The sequence below is a fragment of the Saccostrea cucullata genome, unplaced genomic scaffold (genome assembly GCF_032062105.1).
Source record: "Saccostrea cucullata isolate Sc308-1 unplaced genomic scaffold, CSIRO_AGI_Scuc_v1 ctg1269, whole genome shotgun sequence".
Classification (NCBI taxonomy): Eukaryota; Metazoa; Mollusca; class Bivalvia; order Ostreida; family Ostreidae; genus Saccostrea; species Saccostrea cuccullata.
The window spans coordinates 65,681-92,271 of record NW_026925954.1 but is presented as its reverse complement, the minus strand read 5'-3'; the positions used below and the strand labels follow the sequence as shown (position 1 = coordinate 92,271).

Genomic DNA, 26,591 nt, shown 5'->3' with positions numbered 1-26,591 from the left:
AAATGCATTTTCTCTTTTTTACTCTGATCTACTTCTGGGTATTAAGTAACTGAAGTAAACATGCTAAGTGTATAGTTATGATAACCAATGGTGCCTCTTTCAGAATTGTGAATTTCATGGCCTCTGGTTTTAAGCACGAATCAAATTCAATTGTTGGAAAGTTGTTACATGATACTCAGGTGACCTAAAAGGCCCATGGGACTCTTGTCTTATGAAGAAACACTTGGAAGATCATACTAAGTACAGAGATTGCTTATGACACTAATGAATGTCATGACCTTGACACAAGATCATTCTAGCAAGTTCAAGGTCACTGACAAAAAAATTATCAAATTTTTGTTCAGATGGAAAGTCACATAGCAGCATGCTAGAACAGGGAATAGCTCATACCAAACAGTGTGTCATAACTTTGGACCTAGGTCATTCCATCAAAATCAATCTCATTGGTATTTTGCAGAAAAAATTATAAATTTCTTGTGCTATTACTTACTACATGTATTACTACTACATTTTGGAGAATCCTTTGAAGCTCATATTAGGTACAGGGATTGATATAATGTGTGTTCCAGCTATTAATTTTGAATAGTGAAGGGGAATCACTGGAAGCCTGTACAGGGATTGCTTATGACCAACTCACCAAAGGGTATATTACAACCTTGATCCAATGTCTGGCTGAAGAAAAATTAAGATTGCTGCATAAAAAAATAAGGTTTTTGCTTGAGCTTTATCTTTGTAATGGAGAATTGATGAAAGTTCATTTTTTTTTCAGAGATTGTTTAAGACCTGCAAGCTTGTTTTTGATATAAAAATTGCTAAGATCTGATAGTGTGTCCTGACTAAAGTCACACCAGCAAGTTCATGGTCATTGGGCACTGGCAGAAATCTATAAAATTTCCTTTCTGGGCTGTAACTATAATGTTAAAAAGCTTTAACTCAGAATCCCATACCAGTATATAAACCTATAATTTCAAGTTCAATTTTACTTCCTCTCTTCATATTAAGCTTATTAAAGTGTTGACTGAAACGTCAAACACCCATCCTCGCAAGCGAGTGGTCCTGAGTCAACATGTTGCCGTTAGACCCCTGGCATATTTCATTCAATATTCGTGGGCTGACTGTAGGGACATCTATTGGAAAAATTGCAAATCTTGAATGTTTTCCATATCTCTCAACCATTCACATTAAGCCTTTCAATGATAAACAACTTGTAACACATGCATCTGAGGTGTCAACTGAATCCTTATATGTATATTTATCTTTAAAGCTTCAATTTGATTGGTGCTTCGCAATGAAAGAAGCAAGCCCACAGAAATTGAATGAAATATGCCAACGGCAACGTGTTGACTCAGGACCCCTGGCTTGCTTTGATGTCAAACATCAAACACCATGCACTTATACTAGAGTCAACGAAAAACAATAAAAACTATCATTGCTGTTTCCTTGAATGCAACCCATATAACTGTGGGTACTCTTTTTAAAGTCCAGGACATTAGAATATGTTACGTAAGTTCATTCTGAACTCCTTTATACCAACACAAAGATTTTGTCTCTGAGAAAACATCTTGAAGGTATCAAGATTCCATGACTCATTTAATTCTCCTTTATCATCTTACAATAGAAGATATCCTCCACTTCAATGAAAAATAACAAAACAAACATATATAAGATCATTTCATTGTTTTGAGAAGTATGTACAGTAATAGACATGTGACAAAAATGATGGAGAATGTCTAATGTGTAGCACTATTTAGATACAATGACATTTACATTATAAAGATTCTACTGGTTCAGTAGGGACGGTTAACTTAGGTTTTATTGTTGGCAGTTCGTGTATTCCATCCTTGTCAACCATCCTGACTCGGAATGCTGGGAGATTTATGATAAATCGTCTCTTAATCTGAAAATAAAATTATTTATTACAAAGTGTACATTAAGTATATTTAAGCTACCTGGAATTGGTTTTAAAATCACAATTTCGCTAGCATTATTTTTTTCTCTATATTTGGTCTCTCAAAAAACCAGTGATTAGGAAGGCCAAAAAGGTCAATTGGACAATGGCACAACTGTCAAAATTTTTAATGGGCCACTTTGAAAATGAATGGGCCATCATTTAATCTGAGGGTCCATTTTAAGAAACAAAAAAAATGACCAATAAATATGAAATACGAAAGAAATCATGTTTTTAATTAACCGAATCCATTTTTTTAAATATACAGTGCAGCAAATTTAATGGAACCTGCATTGAATATAATTTACGCGTATTTTGTGTTGAATTACTTCAAAATTCGGATTGAGCACCACCCTACCCTACAAATAAATGTAGTAATGTACCTAATCAAGGTGTTTCGTCAAACCGGAAGCATTGTTAACGGGCTTCCACCAATGAGATTTGTTGTTTTAAAACTGACAGCATTTAAAACCGAAAGTAAAACAAGTAAGAAAGTCATACGCATTATGTTTCCAAATAAGATAGCTAAAAAGTGATTGCGCACCTTGGTGCCAATATAGATTGATTTTCTGCACCATTTTTCACTTCAATGCGACTATGGCGCATGCCCTTCTCACTGAACAATTGAGAATTTTTTCTTCTTGGAAAAAAAATTAATTTATGCATGCACAGTACACAAATGTTGCATGTTTTTCAAGCATCTTTAATTTAAATCTTATTGTGCAAATTCCCAGTGACATTTCTGCATGAATGTAGAAATATATATTGTAGGGATTAACAATGAAAGCATTTATACATAATAATTAGAAAAGTTCTTCCTGCATAAATAACATTGGTAATTTTACTTTTAAATAATTTTTCATTTCACTTAAATATCCTATCGAGATGGATAAGCAAAGAAAAAAATCAAATGAGACTGCTACTGACCTCCTCTATACACATTGTCAATAACTCAACTGCTCTGGGTCTCGTTATGTCTACAAAATGCATTAATGAACATTAAAGCATATTAAAAAGGAATACATGATCAGCATATGATCCATTTTCATAGCTTACTGTCAAAGTGGACTATATGTATTCAATTGTATTGTATAAAGTTTCTTGCATATTGCACTTCAAAATATTTTAGAGATGTTTCTATTTTTCTGAAGACAGAAAAAGACTTATATATTTTAAATGTCTTTCAGCTTATCGACTTTCAGCACATTGACTTGCAATCAGATCCAACAGAAAACAAGAAAAGTCTTTATGTACCTTCAGTGTAAAATCTGTCTAATATAGCAAGGGAGAAAAAGGCACCGTAACCATGGGCAGCAAATGGACATTTGTTCATTGAGGCTAAGTAGTCCATAAAGTACAAGGAGGGCCCCTCATTTTTGTCATATCCCGCCATCAACAGGTTGACCATATATGGAGTCTACAGTAAAAAAATATATTTATGTACATGTTCATTCATTATTTAGGAGTTATTAACTGAATATCAGGAAACATGCCCACCAGAAGTCTTTGAAAATTAAGGGGGTCTAAAGACCAAGGGTAGACATTTACTTCTAAATATTCATTCAATAACCTTTTTTAATTGCACATTTTGAAAATACCTAATACACATTAAATATAAACGGTTCCTCTCTTAATTTCTCATCCTTACAACATAAGTAAAGTCATTTTAATGGATTTTGTACCATAATTATAAATATTTTATAAATGTTACAAAGAAATGCTAAGACATGTATTTGAGGAACATGTCATCAGGCAAAAATTGTATTACATGTAATACATGTAGTATGCAAAACTATTTTATTTCCTAGTCATTAAAAATGTTTTCATTTCTACAGATGATCAATGGAATATTTAATTTTCAGCTAAAAAGCCATTTAAGTTCAATGTAAGGATGTAAGAAACATTAAATGTTTTATACCCGACTTCTAAGATAGTCAGCCAAGTTTTTCCTGGTAAAGTTTGCAGCAGCTGCTGGTGATAAATCATATCCTGTGAAGAAAATTAACAACAATTTATTTTTAAATATGACTTACAACTGACGAAAAGATTTAATCAACAATACTCTTACTAACTAAGCACATCGGCTAGGAAAAAGCACATATGATATATCGGATCAGAATTGAAAAGATTACTGAGGGGATGGGAGGGGGTGGGGGACTGAATTCTAATACTACTTGAGAATGCCTCCATATCAATACTGCATATAACTTCTTGAGAAAATCATCCCGTGGGGATCCGGGTTAGAATAGGTCCTCAGTACCCCCTTGCTTGTCGTAACAGGCGACTAAATGGTGCGGTCCTTCGGATGAGACCGTATTAACCGAGGCCCCGTGTCACAGCAGGTGTGGCACGATAAAGATCCCTCCCTGCTCAAAGGCCGTAAGTGCCCAGCATAGGCCTAAATTTGCAGCCCTTCACTGGCAATGGTGACGTCTCCATATCAGTGAAATATTCTGGAGAGGGACGTTAAACAGTATACAATCAATCAATCTTGAGAAATATACAATCAATCAATCTTGAGAAAATCCTTGAGAAAAAGATTTTTTAAAACATTTTGTTTGTATACATTACTTAGTAATAATTTGAATCGGACTCCACATTGTTTCCCTCCCTACCCCAAAGGGTACTCTTAATTTGAACAAATTTAAATCTTCAATACATGAGGATGCTTACATGTCAATATATTTACATCAACTGAATATTTTCTCCTTTATTTCTTAAGAAAACCCATTGGTTAATCACTGCATGAACTACAGTAGGCATGTTGCCTGTACAGATTTCTTGATCAGAGGCTGTTCCATCAATGAAATGAATAAAAACGTTCGCATCATTAATACAATAATTAATCTTTTTAATCCTACTTTAAATGATTATTTAAACAGATATAGATATAAACAATAAAATGTCTTTCTTTGTTATTACTGGAATTAAGGGAAGCAGCTGTTGCAGAAAAAATACATAACCCGCGTATTAAAGCTATTGCAGAAACCCACGCAGCTATTGCAGAAAAAATTTACATAACCCGCTTAATACGCGGGTTATGTATTTTTTCTGCAACAGCTGCTTTCGTTAATTCCAGTAACAAGAGGCCCATGGGCCACATCGCTCACCTGAGAAGCTTTGACCATTCTGTTCTTTACCAGATTTCCCCCTTGAAATACATAATGCATCCCCACCCTACCCCACTGATCATAATTTAGACATTTTGAAATCTACACTACCCAAGGATCCTTCCATGTGCACAGCTTTTCTGGCCCAGTGGATTTTTAAAGATTTTTCCTATATATTTCTATGTAAAACTTTGCTTCCCAGAGCTGTGGAAAACTTTTTCAGATAGCCAGTCATTCGGACCGGCAAGAAGACAAAATATGCCGGTCCGAAGTGATTTTTGCCGGTCCGAAATAGTAAGTTGCAAAATTAAAAAGAAAAGCATAACATTTATTTTCTTAATTACAATTTACTTAGTAATAACATTCAGTCCTCATTTCCAAGTCCTCCTCCATGTTGTTTGTTTTTTTTTTTTTGCATTTATTTCATCACTTTTGGGCAGGTGACAATGATAATTCTTCATAGTAAATGTAATTTTTTAAAAACATTAATGCATTTGGGAATTACATTTTACCTTGAAAATGAGTCTAAGAAATTCTGTGCATCAATAAAAAAAAGATACCAACATCATGAATATGATCGATGAAAAAACGAAATCTGGGACAGTCGGAACAACGGAAGTACTAGGTTTACCGCTTTAATCAATTGTGTTTGAATTTTTTTTGTCAAAATGTTTTAAATACCCAGGTATTTAGCCTGTCTTAATCTTTTTTTTATGTTAACTACCTAATTCTGTCTCATTTGTAAATTTAAAAGGTCATGGACAATGCTGGTTTCGCTTTCATTTCCTATAGCCTCGATCTCGTGAAAAGAAAAAGTATTGAGCAATCGTATATAAGGTTCGAAAATTAAGCTGGGAAGTGCGCCGATGATAGGCCTAAATCAAAATGGAAAAACAAATACATTGAACAAAGAAAGAGGTCGGTCATTTGGACCGACATCGATAGCATTTTTACTGGTCACAGGCATTTTTTGCCGGTCTTGCCGGCATGACCGGCAGTTTTCCACAGCTCTGGATTCCCCATTGTAGCCCCGCTCTTCCCCCGGGGTCATGCTTTTCACAATTTAGAATCTACACTACCCCAGGATGCTTCCACATAAGTTTCAGCTTTTCTGGCCCAGTGGTTTTTCAGAAGAAGAATTTCAAAGATTTTTCCTATATATTTCTATGTATAACTTTGATTCCCCATTGTGGCCTAGCCCTTCCCCGGGGGGTCGTGATTTTTAGAATTTAGAATCTACACTACCCCAGGATGCTTCCACATAAGTTTCAGCTTTTCTGGCCCAGTGGTTCTTGAGAAGAAGATTTTCAAAGATTTTTCCTATATATTTCTATGTAAAACTTTGATTCTCCATTGTGGCCCCGCCCTACCCCCGGGGGTCATGATTTGAACAATTTATAATCTACACTACCCCAGGATGCCTCTACATAAGTTTCAGCTTTTCTGGCCCAGTGGTTCTTGAGAAGAAGATTTTTTTTTTAAATGCCATGAATTTTTCATAATTATCTCCCCTTGGAAGAGGGTGTGGCCTTCATTTGTATAAACTTGAATCCCCTTTACCCAAGGATACTTTGTAGCAAGTTTGGTTGAAATTGGTGGGTAACCCGAATTACCGAAATGCCCCTGATTTACCGAAATGCCCCTGGAAATTACCGAAATGCCCCCTAAAACTACCGAAATGCCCCTGGAATTATATTCTAATAGGCATTTTATGATAATTTATGATAAATTTTATTAATCAAATTGTGTATTTTGAACACAAATGTGAAAAAATGCCTTTAATTCGCTCAAATATTTGTGACAACTAAGAGCGATAACTCTTGCAACATTGTCGCAACGGGAAGCTTGTTATTGTCCGTTGTTGTAATATTATTTTATGATTTAATGATCTCTTTTCTTTTCTCTCTCTCTCATCTCTCTCTCTCTCTAGATCTCTCTCTCTTTTATTTTGTTGACAAAAATTTATACCGTATGTCATTTAAAAAGAAGAAGAAGAAAAAATGAAAGAAGTACAATATATTACACTGTTTTATTTACACCTCATATAAATATAATAACGTAAGGTTTAAAAATAAAAGGGATTTTTAAAATTCAAAAAAATATATCTTTTGTAATAAAAAGTACTTAAGAATGTTCGCCGGTATCAATAAATTACACCCCAACCCCTTACCCCAAGATACCGTTGCCCAGCTCTTGCCACGTGGAGGCCTTCTCAATAAGAGCAATAATTTTGAAGAAAAAAATAAAAAATATTAAAGCCAAAGATGAATTATTAAACAATCAAACTAGAAATAATTCAACACAAAGATCAAGATTGAAATCACAATAATTTAACCCAAACACGAAAACCGAAATAAGAATAAATAAACCTAAAGATGAATAGTGGGGGATAATTGACATCCTTGGAATAATAATTAATTAAACCCAAGTTACCCGGTAAAGTTAACAGTGACTGTATGCAGCAGGGGAGAATAAACCCCTGGGGTTCAGAGTTGTAAAATTTATACACCAAATAAACAGAACTATGAAATTCTTATAGCATATTAAACTTAAAAGTTTAAATTAATTAATTTAAATTATTCGGCATGTAAATTTACATCGACATTAAGAAAATAGTTCTGCTAATATGAAAACAAAATTAATTAAATTGCTTTCATTTGTTTCAAAAATATATAAATATATATAAGTGTACAGTTTTCCTTGAATCGGATTAATATGTCGATATTGTGCATGTGTGTTCATTTTGATAAAATAATTTAACTGTTAACAAATATATCAAAAAATATTTTGATTAATTATAAGTTGCGTAGCATTAGCAAGGTATTAACTAACCGGCAACGAACGATCTTTTTTCTCGAGATTTAACAACGAATTTTAAATAAGTGATATAAATGATTAATGCGTAAGCATTACAAAATTTCTATTCACGTAAAAAAAAAACAAATCTTCGACAGTAATATAAAATTTGAAACAATAATGTAGTTCTTTTTCGAATATTACATTGAGATAGATCAACTACAAATACCAGAGTTATCTCTCTTAGATAAACACACCTTTTTTGAACAAAAAACACATTTGTAATTTTTTTTTTTAATTTCTGAGTTTAAAATATGTATAATAAACTCACTACCTTTCATATTAATCAAAGTATTTAAGTTTTTAAAGGGCATTTCGGTAGTTTTAGGGGGCATTTCGGTAATTTCCATGGGCATTTCGGTAAATCAGGGGCATTTCGGTAATTCGAGGTACCGGAAATTGGTCCAGTGGTTGTTGAGAAGAAGATGAAAATGTGAAAAGTTTAACGACACCAACAACGACCACAACAATGATGACAGACAACGGACCAATTCTGATTGGAAAAGCTCACTTGAGCCTTCAGCTCATGTGAGCTAAAAACTTATAGTTGGCATACCATTTCTCATTTTGTAGAGTTGTATGTTCTTGGAGATAAATTCTGCAAATTGAACTGTATCTCCCGATTCTCCACTCACTAGCATCAGAAGGTTGTCTGTCATTCTGTGCATTTTGTCAGTATCTAAAAAGTTTAAAAGATATTGAAAAAATTTCATCGTATGTCATTTACATAGTTTTCTCCAACCTTTTCTGGGTTTCTATGTCTGATCAGCAGTGGATACACAAGAATAAATTCAAAAATAACAATCCAATTATCGTTTACCTTGCTTCATTGAAAGTATACTCCTTGCAGATGAAGTGTCTGAAGCCACAAGCACAAAGTCTTTCCCCTGAATACCTATCAAAAATTCCATGTTTTCTTTTTTGTTTCTGTCTGAATGAAAAAGCAAAACTGACCAATGCGCTTCCGGTGAGATTAATTGGAGTTATCTACCCTTTGTCATCTGAAAATTAATTATTAGTATTTTATTTTTAAAAAATGATTAATATAGCGAAAATTGTACCAAAAAGATCAAGAAAACAATGTGTTATATATTTTAAATAAATTATTTATAACCTACGGAAACACCCGACTATTTCCGAGCTACGAATTGCGCCGGGCGACTAACAGACAGACATTGTTTCAGAAGACAGGAATTTTGCGTTTTTAAGTGAGAGAAAGGTATGATATGATAGTTCTTTTATTCCTGTGGATAAATGTCCATTAATCACAGATTTGTAGTTACGAATTTAATTAAGAACGTTGATAAAATTGTCAATTTGTTATTTTCATTCAAACTTTTCTTCCCGAATAATCTCTGTCTTTTTAAAACGTTCAGTCATGTTTCCTGTGATTTAAATCACTTTTTGAGGATTACAGTATGAACGATTTTTGTCGTTAATACATCTTCTGTTTGTATATTTGTGTGGGATTGAAATTTATAAGTTGTTGTTATTGTAAATTTAGTGATTAGCAAAAATTTAAGACAATAATGTGTTAGAAAGAGTATCTCACAGTTCCATTTTGGGGAAAGAGTAAATTTAGTGAACAAAAATTTTATGTTTATCCTACCATCAGCGATAGTCACAACAAATATACTGTGGTATGGAATCATACAGAGTTCTTGTAAGGTTCTGATCAAATGAAGTCCATATGTCCGAAACGACAGCGAAGAGCTCCTCGGGGGTCGTTACGTTTTGTTGCCGATTTTGTAGAATTTGTTTAAATCAAAGCCACAAGTTTTCAATAATATTGATGTCCGGGGACTGTGCTGGCCACACAATAGTTTGAATGTTATTTTCCAGTTTGTAGTCCCTCGTAATATGGGCTCTATGTATGGTTTATTGCTAAACTGCAGAGCAATTACAGGCCATAAATGGTTTTCTAAAATTGTAGGATATTTTTTGCATTTATATTCCCGTTGACAACTTGGCAAAGGGTTCCAACTTCATAATATGTATTGCAACCCCACACCATAATAGACACCCTTCTCTGTCGCGGAGGACACATTCATTGGGGAAGGAATGCTTCTTTTAATGTTCTCCAAACATATACTCTGTGGTTTTCACCCAGAACGATCTGACTTTCATCAGAGAAGATATTAACAGTAAGTTTTCTCTTCTCGAGACACTATGACATGCGCTTTTTTCTGTTGACCTGTGACACAGCCATCTTTTTTCTTACCACTTGTCTCTTCACATCGTGTTCATGTAAAAATCTTTGCACTGTCCATGGATGTACATGATCATTTGCATCCCTACTTCTGTTTAAATCATTCGTATTGTCACTTAAAACATGTTCCCTGTTCATTTTTGTGACACGAACAAGCCAGTTCTGATCCTGCTGTTATATCTTGCAAGAACGTCCTTTTCTTTTCGCTTTGTTTATCTCCCCCGTATATAAATACTTTTTCCAGATTGATCTGATTAAAGATTCCGATATTCCCAATAAATTTTCAATTTCAGACATCTTTTTATCTTCTAACTTCATTTCAACAATCAATTTTTGTACATCGTTCGTCAATTCTTTTGATTTTCGGCCCATGGTGAATGATATATGTTTTTTTTTTACGATTTTACAAGAATGCAGACGACGGAAATGGATAAACTACGTCGCTTACTTGCGAAAGATAACTCACTGAAAATTTCACTGGATGAATCGGCTCGTTTAAAAGTTATTCCCTTTTGAACAAATGAAGTGTATATTGTTGACGTCACCATTTTTAAAAAATCGCAAATACTTTGTCAGAGCGCTCTAGATGATTGTGAGCAATGCATGGCAGAGGCAGAAGAAGCAGAAGCAAATTTAATAATTGGTTTGGGTGCAGAAAATTATATAAAATTATATTATTGACTAAGCTTCTCTTTAACTCTCAATAAATACTAGAGCTTTAGAGAGCTAGATGTATCCTATTTCAACTCGATTTAGTTACTGTATACAGGGAAATATTCGCCCCTGTTTTATTTTTGCTTTACATCGAGGGCGAATTTTAAAAGATATATACATTATATTTTCTTAAACAAAACGGTGACTGGGCGAATTTAAAACGGGGCAAAATTGGTTGCAAGTGTGAAAGGGCGAAAATAACCCTGTATACAGTATTGTTTTGGTTAAATTTGAAACATATAACTCACAACAGTTGTCGTAAATAAAAAAAACTAGCAGAAAGGAAAAGAGCATTAACAAGAAAATCAAATGACAACAAGATTAATAATAAATTGATATTTATACAAATAATTTTTTTAAACTGTTGTTGTACAATAAAACACGTAGAGTTTTCAAAACCAAATCTTTCATGGTAATTTTTCATTGGGATTGTGAGAAAGTGACAGATAGACATCATGTATCTGTAATTAATAATGGTTTTGCTTCAATTGAACTTTATGTTGTTTTTTTCGTGGCCATTTCGACCTACTTAAAAGCAAAACAGAACCAAACTATTACTAGTTTGAGTTGGTCAGATGTGAATCACTATTAAGCTCTGATCTGGACATTTTTAACTAAGGATTTTAGTTTATGATTATAATGCGAACAAGTGAGACAAAAAAAATTGCAATGTGACGACATTCGGTACTCTCAGCAGTGTTGATAATGCACTTACTACACTAATTTAAAGATATATATGTCTCTTACAAATACAATGTTTTATTACTTTGCTATATCAAATTTAATTGGATAACGCCAACATGCTGCATATGCAGCCCTTTTTTCATGTGTTTGTGACCATCAGCTGCGCATCCTGATCCAGACCTTTATTGAATTTGCATCTTGTTGGGGAACATATTGTTTTACTCTGTTTTTTTAAAAGTTATTCCGTCTCCAACGGAAGACCTTTTCACCGGCCTTGACAACTATTATTATTATTATTATTATTATTATTCTTACCGATTTTGTGCACGCGATTTCTTGTAAACTACTAGGACGATTCTCATGAAACTTTACATCTGATAGGTACTGATAAAAGAACCTTATTGGAAATTTTTTTAATCGATGATTTTTTACTTCCGGTCGTGAGATATGGACAATTTCCTGATTTTAAAATGCAATTTTGTCACAGATTTAGTAGCGAAAACATGCTTTAGATATGAACTAAAGATTAATAAAAATGATAGTTCATGACTTATAGCATTGCAGAATCGCCTTTTTCTTGCGAATGAAGACTTTCTCAATGAAAATATGTAAATTACAAAAACGTATTTTTTCAACATATAACTCATTTTTATATTTTTATTTTAGAATTGACCATGCAACCCTTTTGCAGAAGCCAAATATGTAATTTGTTTGAAAATCGAAAAAGCCAATCTCAAGATATTAGCATTTGAAAACGCTAGATACAAAGATGGCCAAATGGTTAGACAAAGACGTTGGATTGTCAGCAACAACCGGGCTACTCAGTCCCCCTTGTGACCAAAAAATTTTATCACTTTTTCTGGGAACGATTTTTCGATTTTTATTAGATTTTATACCATTTGCAACAACATATTTGTGCTGTGTAATGAAAAGATTTAAATAGTAATAAGGGGTCACAAAGGGCCAGAATCGCTAAATCTTTGTTGCTTTATATCTTAAAAAGGGGCGCTATTTTGATAAGAAATAAATCAAAAGTTCTTCGAACTAATGTTGTCAACAATATGCATACTTTGAATTTTTGTAAAATGGCCCCATTAAGGTTGTATCTGAATCTTGGCCCCTAATTATTTCTATGTATATATCTACAACGAATAGAAATCTCTGAAATAAGTGTTGAACATGCCTACATGACGAAGACCTTTCATTTGATTTCAAGAAAAAGGGACTGGCCCCTCAAATTAGGGGCTCAGAGGGGCCAACAGTCTTTTATCTATAACTATTTATTGATCAAAAATTTTGTTATACATTACTGAAGCAAAAGTATTTTTCTTTTTACGATTGGCAACAATATATGCATACAATTTTATGAATGTTACGTAATTAGGGATCATAAGGGGCATTGTCAAATCTTTGACGTTTTATATTTGTTTTAGAGAATATTGATAAGCAATATTTAACAAAAGATGGTCAGAATAATATTCTAAACAATATGCATAATTTGAATTTTTGTAAAATGGCAATTACAAGCTTGTAGCATTCCCCTTATTTCTATTTAGCATATCTCCTCAACGAATAGAAATCTCTGAAAATTTGAAAAAAACACAAAATCACAAGACCATTTCATTTGATATCAAAAGACTTTCTGACCCCTTACATTAGGGATACATTAAATTACATTCTTTGATATTATAACTCTCTAGATAATATTTTGTTATACATTACTGAAGCAAAAGTATTTATTTAACGAAAAACAATATATGATGCAATTTTGATCATATGTTACGTAATTAGGTGGTCACAAGGCCAAAATAAAAAACTTTGACACTTTATATCCTGCTAAGGGGGAATATTTTTTATGCAATACTGACCCTAAAAGATTTTTTTAGAATTTGGTGATAAAAAAGAGAAATTTAAAAATTAATGAAGGAAAAAAAATATATATTCTCTTTTAACGAACATCTATTTAAAATCACATATCATCTTACATAAAATTCCACTTGAGTTGTTGCATCGCAACGAGACATGGAATTTCATGTTTATTAAAAGTTGGGGAACATACCTAGCTATGACATGTTTCTTTTATTATTATTTTTCATATCCAAAAGAATTTTTGGAAAAAATCTTGTAAAATACACATCCGATAATTTTCCTAAACCTTTTTTTTTCTGGGTAAGTAGGCATGTTATGTAGATTTGCGCCTCAAGGTCATTTGCGCGCACGTGCTTCAAATCGCGCACTTCAAAACTGTGGAAAATGACCAATATATAATGGATATAACCGTAACTTTTCTATTTTTAGACGAAATGTTTTGAAACTTATAATGTAAGGATATATGAGTAGTATGCACAAGATGACATGGTCAAAATAGCAAATTTGCAGTCAAGCCACGTGCGCTTCGTCTCTGATATGGCTAAAAACGTTTCAATATCTTTCTTGTTTTTTCATAAAATCATTTGAAATTTTGAACATAGTCATACTTTAGGGAGATCTACAGCCCGTAATAAAAGAAATATCATAAAAGCATGTGCATGCACGTGTGCTTGCAAGAGCATGCACGTGCAATACGAGAAATGTCCAATATAATTGATACCGACGTAACTATTTAAATTATTGATGATATGCTTTAAAACTCATATTAGAAGTATATATTAGAAGCATAGACAAGATTACATGGTCAGAAAAGCAAATTTTTTTGCATGAGCGTGCGCTTCGCTCTAGCTGACTGTTAGTGTAAATATCTTTCTTGTTTTTTGACGAAATCCTTTGAAATTTTAAATGTAGGCATGTATTAGGATATCCTACAATAAGATATGTAGCAATTATCATGAACACGCGTGCATGCACGTGCGCTGCAATCTGATTGGCTTATGCTTTAAATAGCTATAACTCCGTTGGTTTTCAACCAAACAGGATGGGATTTGGAACATGGATAGATATAATGGACTTCTACAAGAAGACATGGTCACCATTATTCACATGCATACACGTGCATGTACGTGCGCTGCAATCTGATTGGCTAAAATATATATATATATTTCTATAACTCCCTTGGTTTTACAACCTAACACTGGGTGTTGAGAAGTTTGGCAGTCATACATAGATGTAATGGATTTCTACAAGAAAGTATGGTCACCATGCTCATGTGAGCACGTGCGTGCACGTGAAATGAGTAAAATTAAAAATACACTTGAATTAGCGTATTTTTTTATACTTTTGAATTAAATACTTTGATATTTAGTATATTAAAATCTATAGATTGTGAAGATAAGATTATATGGTCATTACACACATGCATTCACATGCGCACGCGTGCAATGCTAAAATTTGAATGAAATTGGTACACTTCTGGGTAAAAAATTGTTAAAGAAAATGCATAGAGTTTGTCTTTTTTAAGCTTATAGGGAATATGGCACAAAAAGGGAGTTGGGGAGCGTTTGGGGAACATCTGTAACGGTCCCCGTTACAATTAGCACTAGTTATTATTATTTTTCTTCTTCTTCTTCTTTTTGCTCCTAAGGATTTTGCTTATTTTTATTTATAGCTGTAAATAAAAACAAAAATTGAAATGTTTTTAGGGTCAGTAACATGTTATGTAGATTTGCTTTTCACACTTAAATTTTAGCGCGCACGTGCTTGCAAGAGCGTGCACGTGCAACATGTGAAATGACCGATTTAATTGATATAGGCGTAACTTTTTTAAATTTTCGATTAAATGCTTTGAAACTTATAACATAAGGATATATTAGTAGCATAGACAATATGACATGGTATAGTTTGTTTAGAATCTCACGCGCATGCACGTGCACTTTGCATTTTATTGACCAAAAGTAGGAAGTCTTTATATCTTTCTTATTTTTTGCCCATTATCCTTTGAAATTTTGAAAATAGCCATGCATTAAAATATTTTTTGTTGATGATATATAGCAATTATCAGAAAATATATTTATGTTTACTGAGATTTTTATCAAAATAAAAAAAATTGGCTTAAAATTTAAATAGCTATAATTTCCTTTGTGTTCAAATGCTTCAGGATGGCATTTCCAACAAACAATTTACTAAGGATGTCTGCTGAACAAGTAAAAATATGGTCACCATACACATGCATACACGATTTGAATGACTGTGCACTGCAATCTGATTGGCTGAAATTTTTAATGTGTTTTTTTCTTTTTAAAGCAAACGGGGTGGGAAACAATATATAAGTTTTATTTTTTATTTAAAAATACATTGTAATGAAAAATATGCACGTGCGTGCACAAATACGGGTAAAATATATGTACACTTGAATAGTGTTTTTTTTTTAAAAAGTTGGATTAAATACTTTAATACTTAGTATATTAAAATATATAGACAGTGTAAACAAGATGATATGGTCATTACGCACATGCATTCACATGCGCACACGTGCAATGCTAAAATTTGAATTTTTCTTGGCGTTTTTAAAGAATAATGTATAGATTTTGTCCTATTTAATGAAGCTTACAGGGAATATGGCACCAAAAGGGAGTTGGGGAGCGTTTACAGCACACTTGAAGCTCAGTCTTTGTATACTTTAGCACTAGTTAAATTTGCATCATGCTTGATTTTTTTCAAGCAGTCATCTGGACTGATGTTTTTTTAAAAAGTTATTGGTCGATCCAGACAAATTTTCACCGGTTTTGACAACATGAAAAATGAATTTCGACAAGTCTGCCTAGCCAATCTCTAAAAGTTGTTGTACCTTTTGCAAATTTGTAAATGAAAGACTTGCATATCTTATTTTCTTAATATCATCTATAGCCTTTCTGATAAAAGAAACTTGAGTAAATATTCTTAAATGAAATTTTTTTTATTTCTTTTTGTGGAGGGAGAATTGGATCTTTTTTATTGTTTGTTTATTACATTTTTCAAAGATCATATTGACACAGAAGTTTTCTATCAGTAACACATATTTGACACAAGTGAGCAATATGAATACCATAAAAATATGAAATGGTCCGCTGCTATTGATGTTCCAATATTCCCAATTTCTCTTGAAGACTTTCTTAATGAAAATATGTAAATTACAAACAACATAAATATCAAATATATTGCTCACATTTATCTTATCTGCTAGGTCAATAAGACCATGCAATCATCTTATCACGAATGGGATGGGGGAGGACTGATTTTATTTTGTAAGAAATATGTCCTACTACCATAGTGGAATAGATCCTGTCGCTAGATACAAAGAAAAAGAGCAACAAATTAGACAAAGACAATTGGAAAGAAGCAACAACCGGGCTACTCAGTTATGGAGAAAAGCTCGCTCTCATGTTTTAAGGGAACAGGATTTGAGGGAGAGAATGCTTGGTCAGTATGCTCCGTATTTGTGCTGTGTAATGAAAAGATTTAAATAGGTGAATTAGTAGGGAGTCAGATTATTTGAATCATTTTTATCCTGTTTTGCTGAATGTTTTTACTGCTGCTATTTATGGATGATTCGCTCAGGTTGTCAGAAGGAAATGTAATTAATTTGGAAAGGATTTATTTGGAAATACAAGACTACCAGTAGTCAGTCACTGTCTTATATTTATCCTTATAGGTAGATATATTAAAATGGAATAATATTTTACAGAATTTTCATTATAATTTAAAAATAAAAAGTGAAAAAAATATGTTTCCACAGAAATGTCAATGCTTGTCTAGTCATCGGGATACTGCTTACCACATGTACATAATGATTCTGATATCAATTCCTATTTCACTAATAGAAAATGATCAAGAGAACTGTTGCTTAAAAGACCACTGCCATAAATATACTTCTTGTATTTTTCATCTCTGAAGTGTGTTTTGTTTACAAAACCTAGCTCAATTTTAGTACAAAAGACATGCTCGTTTTATACTTGTGCATATTCAAATGCTAGGAAAACTCAAATGCTTGGAAATTATATTATTTTGATTATTTTTTTTCTCTTAACAGTATTTTAAGTTTGGGAAATTAACCAAACATTTAGATAGTTTTTGAGAAGTCACTATTGAAGCAGTTGTAATGCTGGGTTGTTTTCTTTGCAGAACAGACCGCTCCATGGCTGTGAATGTATATAGCACCAACAACCAGGCAGACAATCTCAGTCGCCATGACATCCTGGCCTGGGTCAACGACAGCATCCACACAAGTTACGGCAAAATAGAGGAACTCTGTTCAGGTCGGTGTCGGCAAACGTATATTGTGACTAAACATGTAAAAAAAAAAATTACATTTAAATATAATAGACAAAAGTAGATAAAATCTTGAGATCAGATTTGTTAATTTATTTGGTGTTTTTTTTTTACAATGCAAATTTGTTCATTTGAAATTCACTACCATTTTAATGCATTTTTCTGTTAACAGGGGCTGCCTACTGCCAGTTTATGGATATGTTATTTCCTGGTTTGTATTATTTATTTATAGAATTTAGTATCATCTGAATAAGGAAGTTAATTACATTGTTTGTTTTAATGATATATAAAACGTTTATGCAGATATACTTGAAACATATTTAGGTTTTCTTTTTCCTCAAAGATTTATTTAACTAAATAATGTAGATAAATTTAATACAATTTTTTTTATCTATTCATCACTAGAGATAAGAATTAATATGTATACAATGTATATATGATTAAATGTTTATCATACATAGAGATATGTGCACAACATGTTTAATTGATACATTAATATTCATGAAAATGTGTTGCTGATGGCAGTTTGCATACATGTCAAACCAATTGTTCAACATCAGAAGCTGCTTTTTAATTCAAATTCTGGCCACAACATTGCTGCAAAGCTTCAAAAGTCCCTTCATCAAATAAGCAACATACATCTCTTTTTTCATCATTGGCTTTGGAAGGGGGGGGGGACAAAATTTCATAACACTTTTGCCTTATTTTGGACCTACATGTAGCAGATTTAGATACTTTTGCTTTTCTAATTTACAAACAACTTTTCAAATGGCTTATCTACACTTCTCAGTAATTTGAAAAGTTGAAATAATATTTTTATTTCTAATACTGAAAGTATCACTCTAGACTGAATGAAATCTTTTCGAGAAAAAAAAACAAATCAACCACAAAGCTACCACAAACCCAAAACCAACCAGATCCATTTCTTTCGCTAAGAGGGAAGCATGTATGAATCCTCCATGAGTGTCAGTTTGTATGGTAACGAGTGGTGTTGTATCCTTGTGAAGACATTTTACCTGTGCAACTATCAGATTCACCAAATGTTTTTAGTTGATATATTTATGTGTGATATTTCAGGCTCCCTTCCTATCAAAAAAGTTAAATTCAACACAAAATTAGAACACGAATACATCCAGAACTACAAGCTCCTACAAAATTCATTCAAAAAAACGAGCGTGGACAAGGTGAGAGAGGAAGGGCCGAGGAACAAGGAGGGATTGGTCTTCTTTTCCAGAACTTTTATTGGGATCAAAATTCTCTGCTGCTTTTCTTTTTAACATTTTCTGAAATCAGTGCTATTTTATGGCCATACCCTTTTCAGCATGTTATACAATTAATTAATATGACTGAGTTAATGCGATGTAGAATGTTTTGTTCATGTTTTGGTGATTCAGCTTCTGGAAGGGTTAGACAATGATCCTGATTTTACACCTGGTTCCATCTGTTACAGATGACCAAAGGGATGACACAAGAAGGGGAAACCTAACACCTTGTTACTTATGCATGTCCTGCTTATATAGCGACTCTCACTGAATTCAAATGTTCAGTTACAGGTCACATGTAGCACAGATGCAGGCAGAACTTGACAGTTAAACTCTAGCTTGGTATTGTGTCCTTTAAGTACCGGGGTAATTTGCATGTTGGTAGTTTGGGAACAGTGGAGAAAAAAAAAAGAATGAACTTTTCTGTGTTGGACTGTCAAGTATTCTTATTGCATCTTTGTCATACCGAAGCATGCTCAACTAACAGTTATTCCTGGTGCTATGAATGTTTCCTTCTTTTTTCCCATCTGCTGTATACTTTTCTGTATATTTCAGGTTCTATACAGATTAAAAAAATTAAATTCAATACAAAGTTAGAACATGAATATATTCAGAACTACAAAATTCTACAATCCTCATTTGGAAAGTTAGGTGTGGATAAGGTAAGTGGTGGTGCTGTTTTTGTAAACTGTACGCCATACCTTATAAGATTCCAATTGTTATCTCAAACCTTTTTATTCATCTACCATACTTTTAATTACTTTCTTTCTCTCTTTTTAAATATGTATAATACTCGTATGATACTGCAACTTATACATGCATAAAGATGTTTATTTGTTTCAAAATTTGTAGGATAGAGATTTTTTTGATTTTGATAATGATTATTTTTTGGGGGGAGGGGGTGCTAATTGATATTGATATGATTTATTTGAATAGTTACTATCCACAGGCTAACAATGTTTATTGTTTTGTTTGTATTCTAACAAAAATGAAATTTTTATTAATTTGAAAATGGTGGTGGTGATGGAAAAAAAATATGGGAAAGGGCCATGTTTTGTTCTTTTACATATAAAGTTTACATATATGTTCAAAGTTTTATAACATTGATAAACGTTGCTTTTAACAAAAATCAGTTTCTCCTAAAACTATCCATAATGTAATTTAATCCTTTTATGGCTGATATTAATTCAAGGAATTTTTTTCAAGGTGATTCCTGTCGAAAGACTGGTTAAGGGAAGGTTCCAAGATAACTTTGAATTTGTACAGTGGTTCAAGCGTTTCTTTGATGCCAATTTCAATGGGGACACAGAGTACGATCCGGTGATGGCCCGAGGCGGGGAAGTGGTGGGAAACGTGGGTAAACCAGCAGCTGTCAAATCTCCCGCAGCAGCAAAATCTGGTATCTCCAGGGGGCCCGCTAGAGGTGAGAGTTACAAAGGGAACCACAGTCATAGAAATGTTTGGGCTTTTTTGTGTTTTATAAAATCTATATGTGTCTCTCAAAAAAAAGTTTAGATCTATAAATGACAATTCCAAGTTAAGAATAAATTATCAATGAATGATTATTTGTATTTTCTGACAATTGTTTAGTTAGAATGTTATAGAATGTTGTCATAATTTTATTTCATTTTTCAGCTCCAGCAAAAACAGCCCCAAAGAACACATCTGTTATAAGTAAACCTGTAGCAAATGTTAAAGCAACAGTTAACAGCAGTCATGGAGGAGGAGATAATAGTGCAAAAATAGCTGAATTAACACAACAGGTATTAATTATACATAATGATAATTGATAATGATACAGCAGTGTCTTTCTGGTAGTGGAAATATCAAATGTTTGGTCTCGATGAGATAAGGATTCTTTGAAAGTTTAATTTTATAAATGATGATAGAGCACATCAATGTTGACAACTACTTCGTGTTGATTTATATTTTGAAATAAAAAAATAAAAACCTCCGCATGTTTCAGAATGTTTAAAGCATTCTAATAATAAGATAGAGCTGATATCTATGAAAAAAAAATGGATCTTTTCAAAATATTTCCTTCCACTACTTGAAATTTAAAGGCTTTTAGATAATGTTGATGACATTTGTTTCTTCATCCACATGTACACTGTGTAATTTTTCAGATCAATGAACTGAGGTTAACGGTGGAAGGATTAGAAAAGGAAAGAGATTTTTATTTTGGGAAACTCCGAGATATTGAGGTCACCTGCCAAGAGAACGAGGAGAATGAAGTGGTCAAGTCAATTATGGATGTCCTTTATGCAACAGAAGTAAGTCTACATTCTGTAGAATTTCTATATGGCTGGGAGACCTTGCTTGAAACAAACAGTGTAATATGTTTTATAGTTAACATCAAATCACAGTGTTATTGGGGGCAATGCACTAAACAAGGGAAATTGTAAATTTATTAAATAATGTTGCATTTCAGAGTCAACAAAATGAAGCAGGGGCAAGTTTTTTTTTTTTTCCAAAATGTTTTGATATTAAGGGTTATGCTAAAACATATGCCATTTATAGAGAGAAGCTAAATTTTGATGAAAGCATAATGATAAATTGTTAATTGTACCTGATTGTTTGGCTAGTTATTGTCAGTCAAACTTTAAAAGTTAAAATTTGACCCGCACTACGTTCTTAAGTTTGGCATAGCATAATTGTAATAAAAGATCCAAGTTTTTAATCCACATTTTCATCGTTATTCAATTTCACATGATCAAGCTATTACAAAGAGCAGAGCACAGTCAGCACACATTGCTTCCTAGTAAAATCACAATTATATTTAGATAAACACATTTGTTGCTGCATTATTTATACATACATGTACATCACATGATATTTGCAATCATGAGTTATTACATGTAGTCCCCTACTGCACAAAATTTGCGAGACAGCGGAGTCACCTGATATGTTTTTATGAACGTATCCAACTGTGAAGTTTTCAGTAATTTTCCTTCCCAAAAGGCACACATAGCGAAAATCCATCCCCAAGCTTTCTGGTTTCCAGATGCTTTTCAAAGTACTGCAATATCACATGTTTTCGAGGGGTCAAATTTTCGAGGTTTGAGGAAAAACTCTTGGTTCATGGGGATTTGATTTTATGGATCGAGAATTGTTTAGTAGTTATGTAACATTTTACGTTTCGTGGTGGACACAAATTCGTGAGTCTCTTCATACCTCGAAAACAACGAAAATTAACCCCCCGCAAAAATTTTGTGATTTCACGGTATATTCAATGTGTAAATTATGTTTACTGATTTGCATGTCATGTTTCAAAAGAAAAAGTATGAGGTATTTGCATGTAGATTTGTAAAACTGACAATGAAGCTACATGGTAAAGGGGTATCACAATAAAAGGATGGATAAATCTGTGCTGGTTTACAGTATTTGTTTACAGTATTGTTTGAATTACAGGAAGGATTTGCACCCCCGGAGGAGGACGGAAATGTAGAAGAGGAAGAAGAATACTGAAGATACAAACCACACCCACTTAGTGCTAAATAAACAATGACATTTTGGCTCAACCGGTTGCTTACATTTGAAGCTGACATGGATTCTGTTTATTACAAGAAGCTTACACCTTACCGAAATTATGTTCAATTACTTCATGTTCTGCAGGAGGTTTTGGAAGGGGGAGCTGTGTCATATACATTATAAGTGCTACCAAAAAAAAGAGTCCTTTGATTTTCACAGGCCATCTTTTTTTTCTTCTGTTGTATAAACACAGTGTACTATATATATATAAATGTGAAATATATTTATGAATGTGATAATAATATTGGTATAAACTTTGACCATGCTGTATTATTTCTATTTTTTTTTACCTTTGAGTGTAATGTAGTCTCATTGTGAACAGAATATTATTTCAGCATAGCATGTAACATTAACATTAACACATAGTTTTGATATTTTTCCTTTTGTTGCACGTCTTTATTTATTTATAGTAATGTTAAAAGGAAAGTTTTTAGGGATAAATTAAAAGACTAATTTTTTTGTTCTTACTGTGCTGTACATATGTTTGCTCAATCAGGTTAAATTTTTTTGTCTTCCCTTTTTAATTTTTTGATTTTATTTTCAAGTTTGCAGGCAGTGCTTTTGTTTAAAGCATATATAAATTAATGATACTGCTGACTAACAAATAAAAAAGAAAAATAAAAAATATTACAGGCAAAATTAAGTGATACAAAGGATATATTATTAAAATAGGGAAGGGTTAAAAATATTAGTGTATTCAAATAAAAAGTGGAGGAAAGATGTGATAAAGTTTGTAAGTCACACCAAGCATGAATCAAACTATGTTGAACAATGACTTATGTTTATTAAAGCTCAAAATACAAATGGTTTTTTTTTGTTTTGTTTTTTTATTTTTATTTTGGGCTTCGAAGAAATCTGAAATATATATTACTAAGATTTACTCCATCATAAAATCCATGTTTACTATGAAATCACCTGTTTTTGTGGGGGTTAATTTTTTCGTTGTTTTCGGGCTGTAGAGGGACTGGCAGAATTATGACCACTACCAAAGGATCACTTCATTATAAATAGGGATCTGACCTATAGGACCGGGCTTGGTTTTTTTCTCTACAAAAACCTTGTCGATTTCCGTTCTGATTAATGGCATTAGGCCAGTCCAGTCCAATACGAAAATTCGTAATATTACAAATTTTCGTAATATAAAAATTATATTACGATTTTTCGTAATGTAGTTAAATTACGAAGTACGCGTAATATAGTAGATTGTAATCATATTACGTTTTCAGTTACTTCAAGCATTGCAAGAAATTGAGTGGTGGGTAGCTGATTTTCAGATATATTTAGTTTATGATAGCAGAAAATGTGCGCCTATCAGAAAGCATGGAAATTCAAGAAGAAAGTATCGCCAGCGATGGGTGAGTGAACAATTTCTTTTATAATTCTTTTATAGGAATTTTCCCACGGATAAGACCAATTTTCCAGTAAATTTCAATGCATGTAGCATTTCTATATCAGGTGCTCTACTTTTCTGGACTATTCACACCCTGGTGTCCATGACCCAAACTATTATACACAGAATTTCTTTATCGTCGAAAAATGTCCGTGACATCCGTATTAAACGCCATACATTCCAGTTTCCATAATTTCTTGACATGAATTTGTGTTCCGTCGTTATAGTCTCTCAAGGCACTAAATCCACATTAGGAAAAAGAGGAAATAAGTATATTACGATAACCTGGAATTGATCTAAACCCCGTTTTTTCATCACTTGTTGGGTGTAGGCTGAATACATATAAAATGTTTTTCCTGGGTTTTTTTTTTCAGCACAAAACATTACAAACTGTTCATCATTTCAGCCCTTGTTTCTAAAATGTAGTAATTGATATTTGTCCTAACTTCTCAATAAGCATAATGGTAATGTTTAGATCTTAAATTCACTGTTGTTGCATGTAAGATCAAGGAATGAAATTACATAAATGGCAAGGGATTTGGGCTGCTTTGGAAGAGGGGAAGGTATTTGAGTTTTGATGGGTTGAAGTCTAGAATAAAATATATTTATCCTCTGTGCCCTGGAGGTTCCATGATGCCACACATTATACAAATATTGCTGTTTGCTGATGGTCTAGCCACCTGAGGATTATAATATTCACTGAGCTCCAATCAAGAATACAAGGATATATATACAGCAAAACTCGGTTATAAAAAAGTATTAAAATAGTTTTTGAAATGGGACCTATGAAATTACTTCGCTATATCTGTAATTTGTTATATCCGTATAAGAAATTTGTCTAATTTATATAGCTGGGGATCCAAGATAACTTTGCTATATCCGTGAATTCACAATATCTTTGTTCGTAATAAGCAAGTTTTACTGTATTGTACTTTGGAGATGGTGAATTCATTAGTATGAATTAGTATTACTGGTAAGCAGTTCATCCCATCTTACCTGTTTACATTTGCCGAAGAACTAGTCAAATGCAATGCCATCATTAACAAGTTTTAGCTTACCTGAGCTGAAAGCTCAAGTGAGCTTTACTGATCATCATCACCTTTTGTCTGTCTGTTTGTAAACTTCTACTCAAGAACCACTTGGCCAATTTCAACCACAGGCACCTCTTTTGTCAAGTATGCGATACATCCTTTAAAATTTCATATGAATTATAAAAAAATGTCCAAGACATGTATAAAATCCCCTTTAATAAACCAACATTTTTTTTCCTCTAACCTCTAAAATTTTACCCCACAAAAATATGTAATTTTACAGCATTCGGTTGAACTTGGTCTCTAACATGGTGAAGTCAGAATGGCCTTATCATATGTTTTCAGTACTATTGATAAAAATACACAAGGTATATTTAGTTTTAACAAAATGTGTGGCTAAACAAAAGGAACCCCTGTATCATTTCTCAGGTGCTTACCAAGGTAATAATTAATGTTGACCCAAACTATTATAATTCTTTATCCTGAAAATTGTCCCCATCCTTGAAGCTACATTCCAGTTTCTGTATACCCTTGACATGAATTTCATGTTCCGTCCTGGGATGGTCAAGGCACTAAATCCACATCAGGAAAAGAGGAAATGTATGACTGGACCTGGAAGTGATCTAAACCCCTGCATCACTTGTTGGGTGCTCTAACTACTAAATGTCCCTGGGTGATACCCACAGCACAAAACATTACAAACTGTTCATCACTACAGCCCTTGTTTCTAACCTTATCTATTGGCTAATTATAATACAGTTTAAATATCTAACCAATAAGATAAGGAATGAAATGAAAAGCAGCTCCAAAACCTCCTTCAACGCTGCCAATTTGAGAAAATTTTATGTATCCGATTAATATATTTATCTGATTGGAGGCATATCAAACATTAATATTGCTGTTTGCTTGGTCTAAAGAGATTAATAATATTCACTGATCTCCAAGTACAAGGTGATTACAAAATTATAACGATAGGTAACATTAATTATTTGTTATATCCTTGGAAATTTGTCTAATTTATATAGCTGGGGATTCAAGATAACTTTGCTATATTGTTCACAACTTTTGTTTCTTACCTTGTGTATTTTTATTATACTTTGAGATGGTGCCATTCTTTAAACGTATTAAAAAGTACAATCCTGTTTACATTTGCATATAAATGCAATGCCATCATTAACAAGTTTTGACGGGGAAATTTTATATTTTTGAGATATTATCATTCACCTTTTTTTTGTTTGTAAAAAAGGGGGGGGGTACTTCTACTCAAGAACCACTTGGCCAATTTCAACCAAACTTATTACAAATCATTCATGGATGAAGATGGGTTTAAATTGTTAAAATAAAGAGCCAAGTCCCCTTCCAAGGAGAGATGATCAAGATTAGACAAAAATAAGGTGGGACCATTTAAAATTCTTCTTCTCAAGAACCACTGGACAAGAAAAGCTGACACTTATGTGGAAGCATCCTGGGGTAGTGTAGATTCTAAATTGTTCATCAAGACCCCGGGGATAGGGTGGGTCCACAATATGAAATCCAAGTTTTACATTGAAATGTATAGGAAAAATCTCAAAACCACTAGAAATGCTGAAACTTGATATGTTGAAGTATCCTAGAGTAGTGTAGATTCTAAATTGTTCAAATAATGAACCCCTTGGTTAGAGTTTTACATTGAAATT

The 26,591-nt window shown here is 32.9% G+C and overlaps 2 protein-coding genes across 5 annotated transcripts; one reads left to right on the top strand and one right to left on the bottom strand.

The window, feature by feature from the left end:
- Window positions 1-1,660: 1,660 nt before the first annotated feature.
- Window positions 1,661-8,896, bottom strand: LOC134270159 (proteasome subunit beta type-2-like). The gene is made up of 6 exons (XM_062752343.1): window positions 8,735-8,896; window positions 8,471-8,593; window positions 3,867-3,937; window positions 3,203-3,365; window positions 2,876-2,925; window positions 1,661-1,897 (listed from the first exon to the last, which is right to left on the bottom strand). The coding sequence occupies exons 1-6, from the start codon at window positions 8,823-8,825 to the stop codon at window positions 1,769-1,771; spliced, it is 627 nt and encodes a 208-aa protein (XP_062608327.1). The 5' UTR covers window positions 8,826-8,896; the 3' UTR covers window positions 1,661-1,768.
- Window positions 8,897-8,997: 101 nt separating this feature from the next.
- On the top strand, window positions 8,998-23,298 carry LOC134270158 (microtubule-associated protein RP/EB family member 1-like). 4 transcript variants are annotated; one of them, XM_062752341.1, is made up of 8 exons: window positions 8,998-9,133; window positions 17,555-17,688; window positions 17,874-17,912; window positions 18,779-18,885; window positions 20,170-20,386; window positions 20,599-20,726; window positions 21,090-21,236; window positions 22,375-23,298. In XM_062752341.1, exons 2-8 carry the CDS (start codon window positions 17,568-17,570, stop codon window positions 22,429-22,431), a joined length of 816 nt encoding a protein of 271 aa, XP_062608325.1. In that variant the 5' UTR covers window positions 8,998-9,133; window positions 17,555-17,567; the 3' UTR covers window positions 22,432-23,298. The 4 variants fall into 4 exon arrangements, with proteins under 4 accessions (XP_062608325.1, XP_062608326.1, XP_062608324.1 ...); XM_062752342.1 differs by having other exon boundaries at window positions 9,062-9,133; window positions 17,560-17,688; XM_062752340.1 differs by lacking the exons at window positions 8,998-9,133; window positions 18,779-18,885 and adding exons at window positions 16,672-16,852; window positions 19,519-19,625 and having other exon boundaries at window positions 17,560-17,688.
- Window positions 23,299-26,591: the final 3,293 nt, after the last annotated feature.

Excerpts from the sequence above, each read along its gene's own strand:
- LOC134270159 (XM_062752343.1), bottom strand. The coding sequence starts at position 8,825 with ATGGAATTTTTGATAGGTATTCAGGGGAAAGACTTTGTGCTTGTGGCT. Across the intron at positions 3,938-8,470 it reads ACTCTACAAAATGAGAAATG|GATATGATTTATCACCAGCA; the intron begins GTATGCCAACTA and ends TTTTCTTCACAG. Across the intron at positions 1,898-2,875 it reads TGACAATGTGTATAGAGGAG|ATTAAGAGACGATTTATCAT; the intron begins GTCAGTAGCAGT and ends TTTTATTTTCAG.
- LOC134270158 (XM_062752340.1), top strand. The coding sequence starts at position 16,687 with ATGTCCTACTACCATAGTGGAATAGATCCTGTCGCTAGATACAAAGAA. Across the intron at positions 16,853-17,559 it reads TTTGAGGGAGAGAATGCTTG|ACCGCTCCATGGCTGTGAAT; the intron begins GTCAGTATGCTC and ends TTTGCAGAACAG. Across the intron at positions 17,913-19,518 it reads TATGGATATGTTATTTCCTG|GTTCTATACAGATTAAAAAA; the intron begins GTTTGTATTATT and ends TGTATATTTCAG.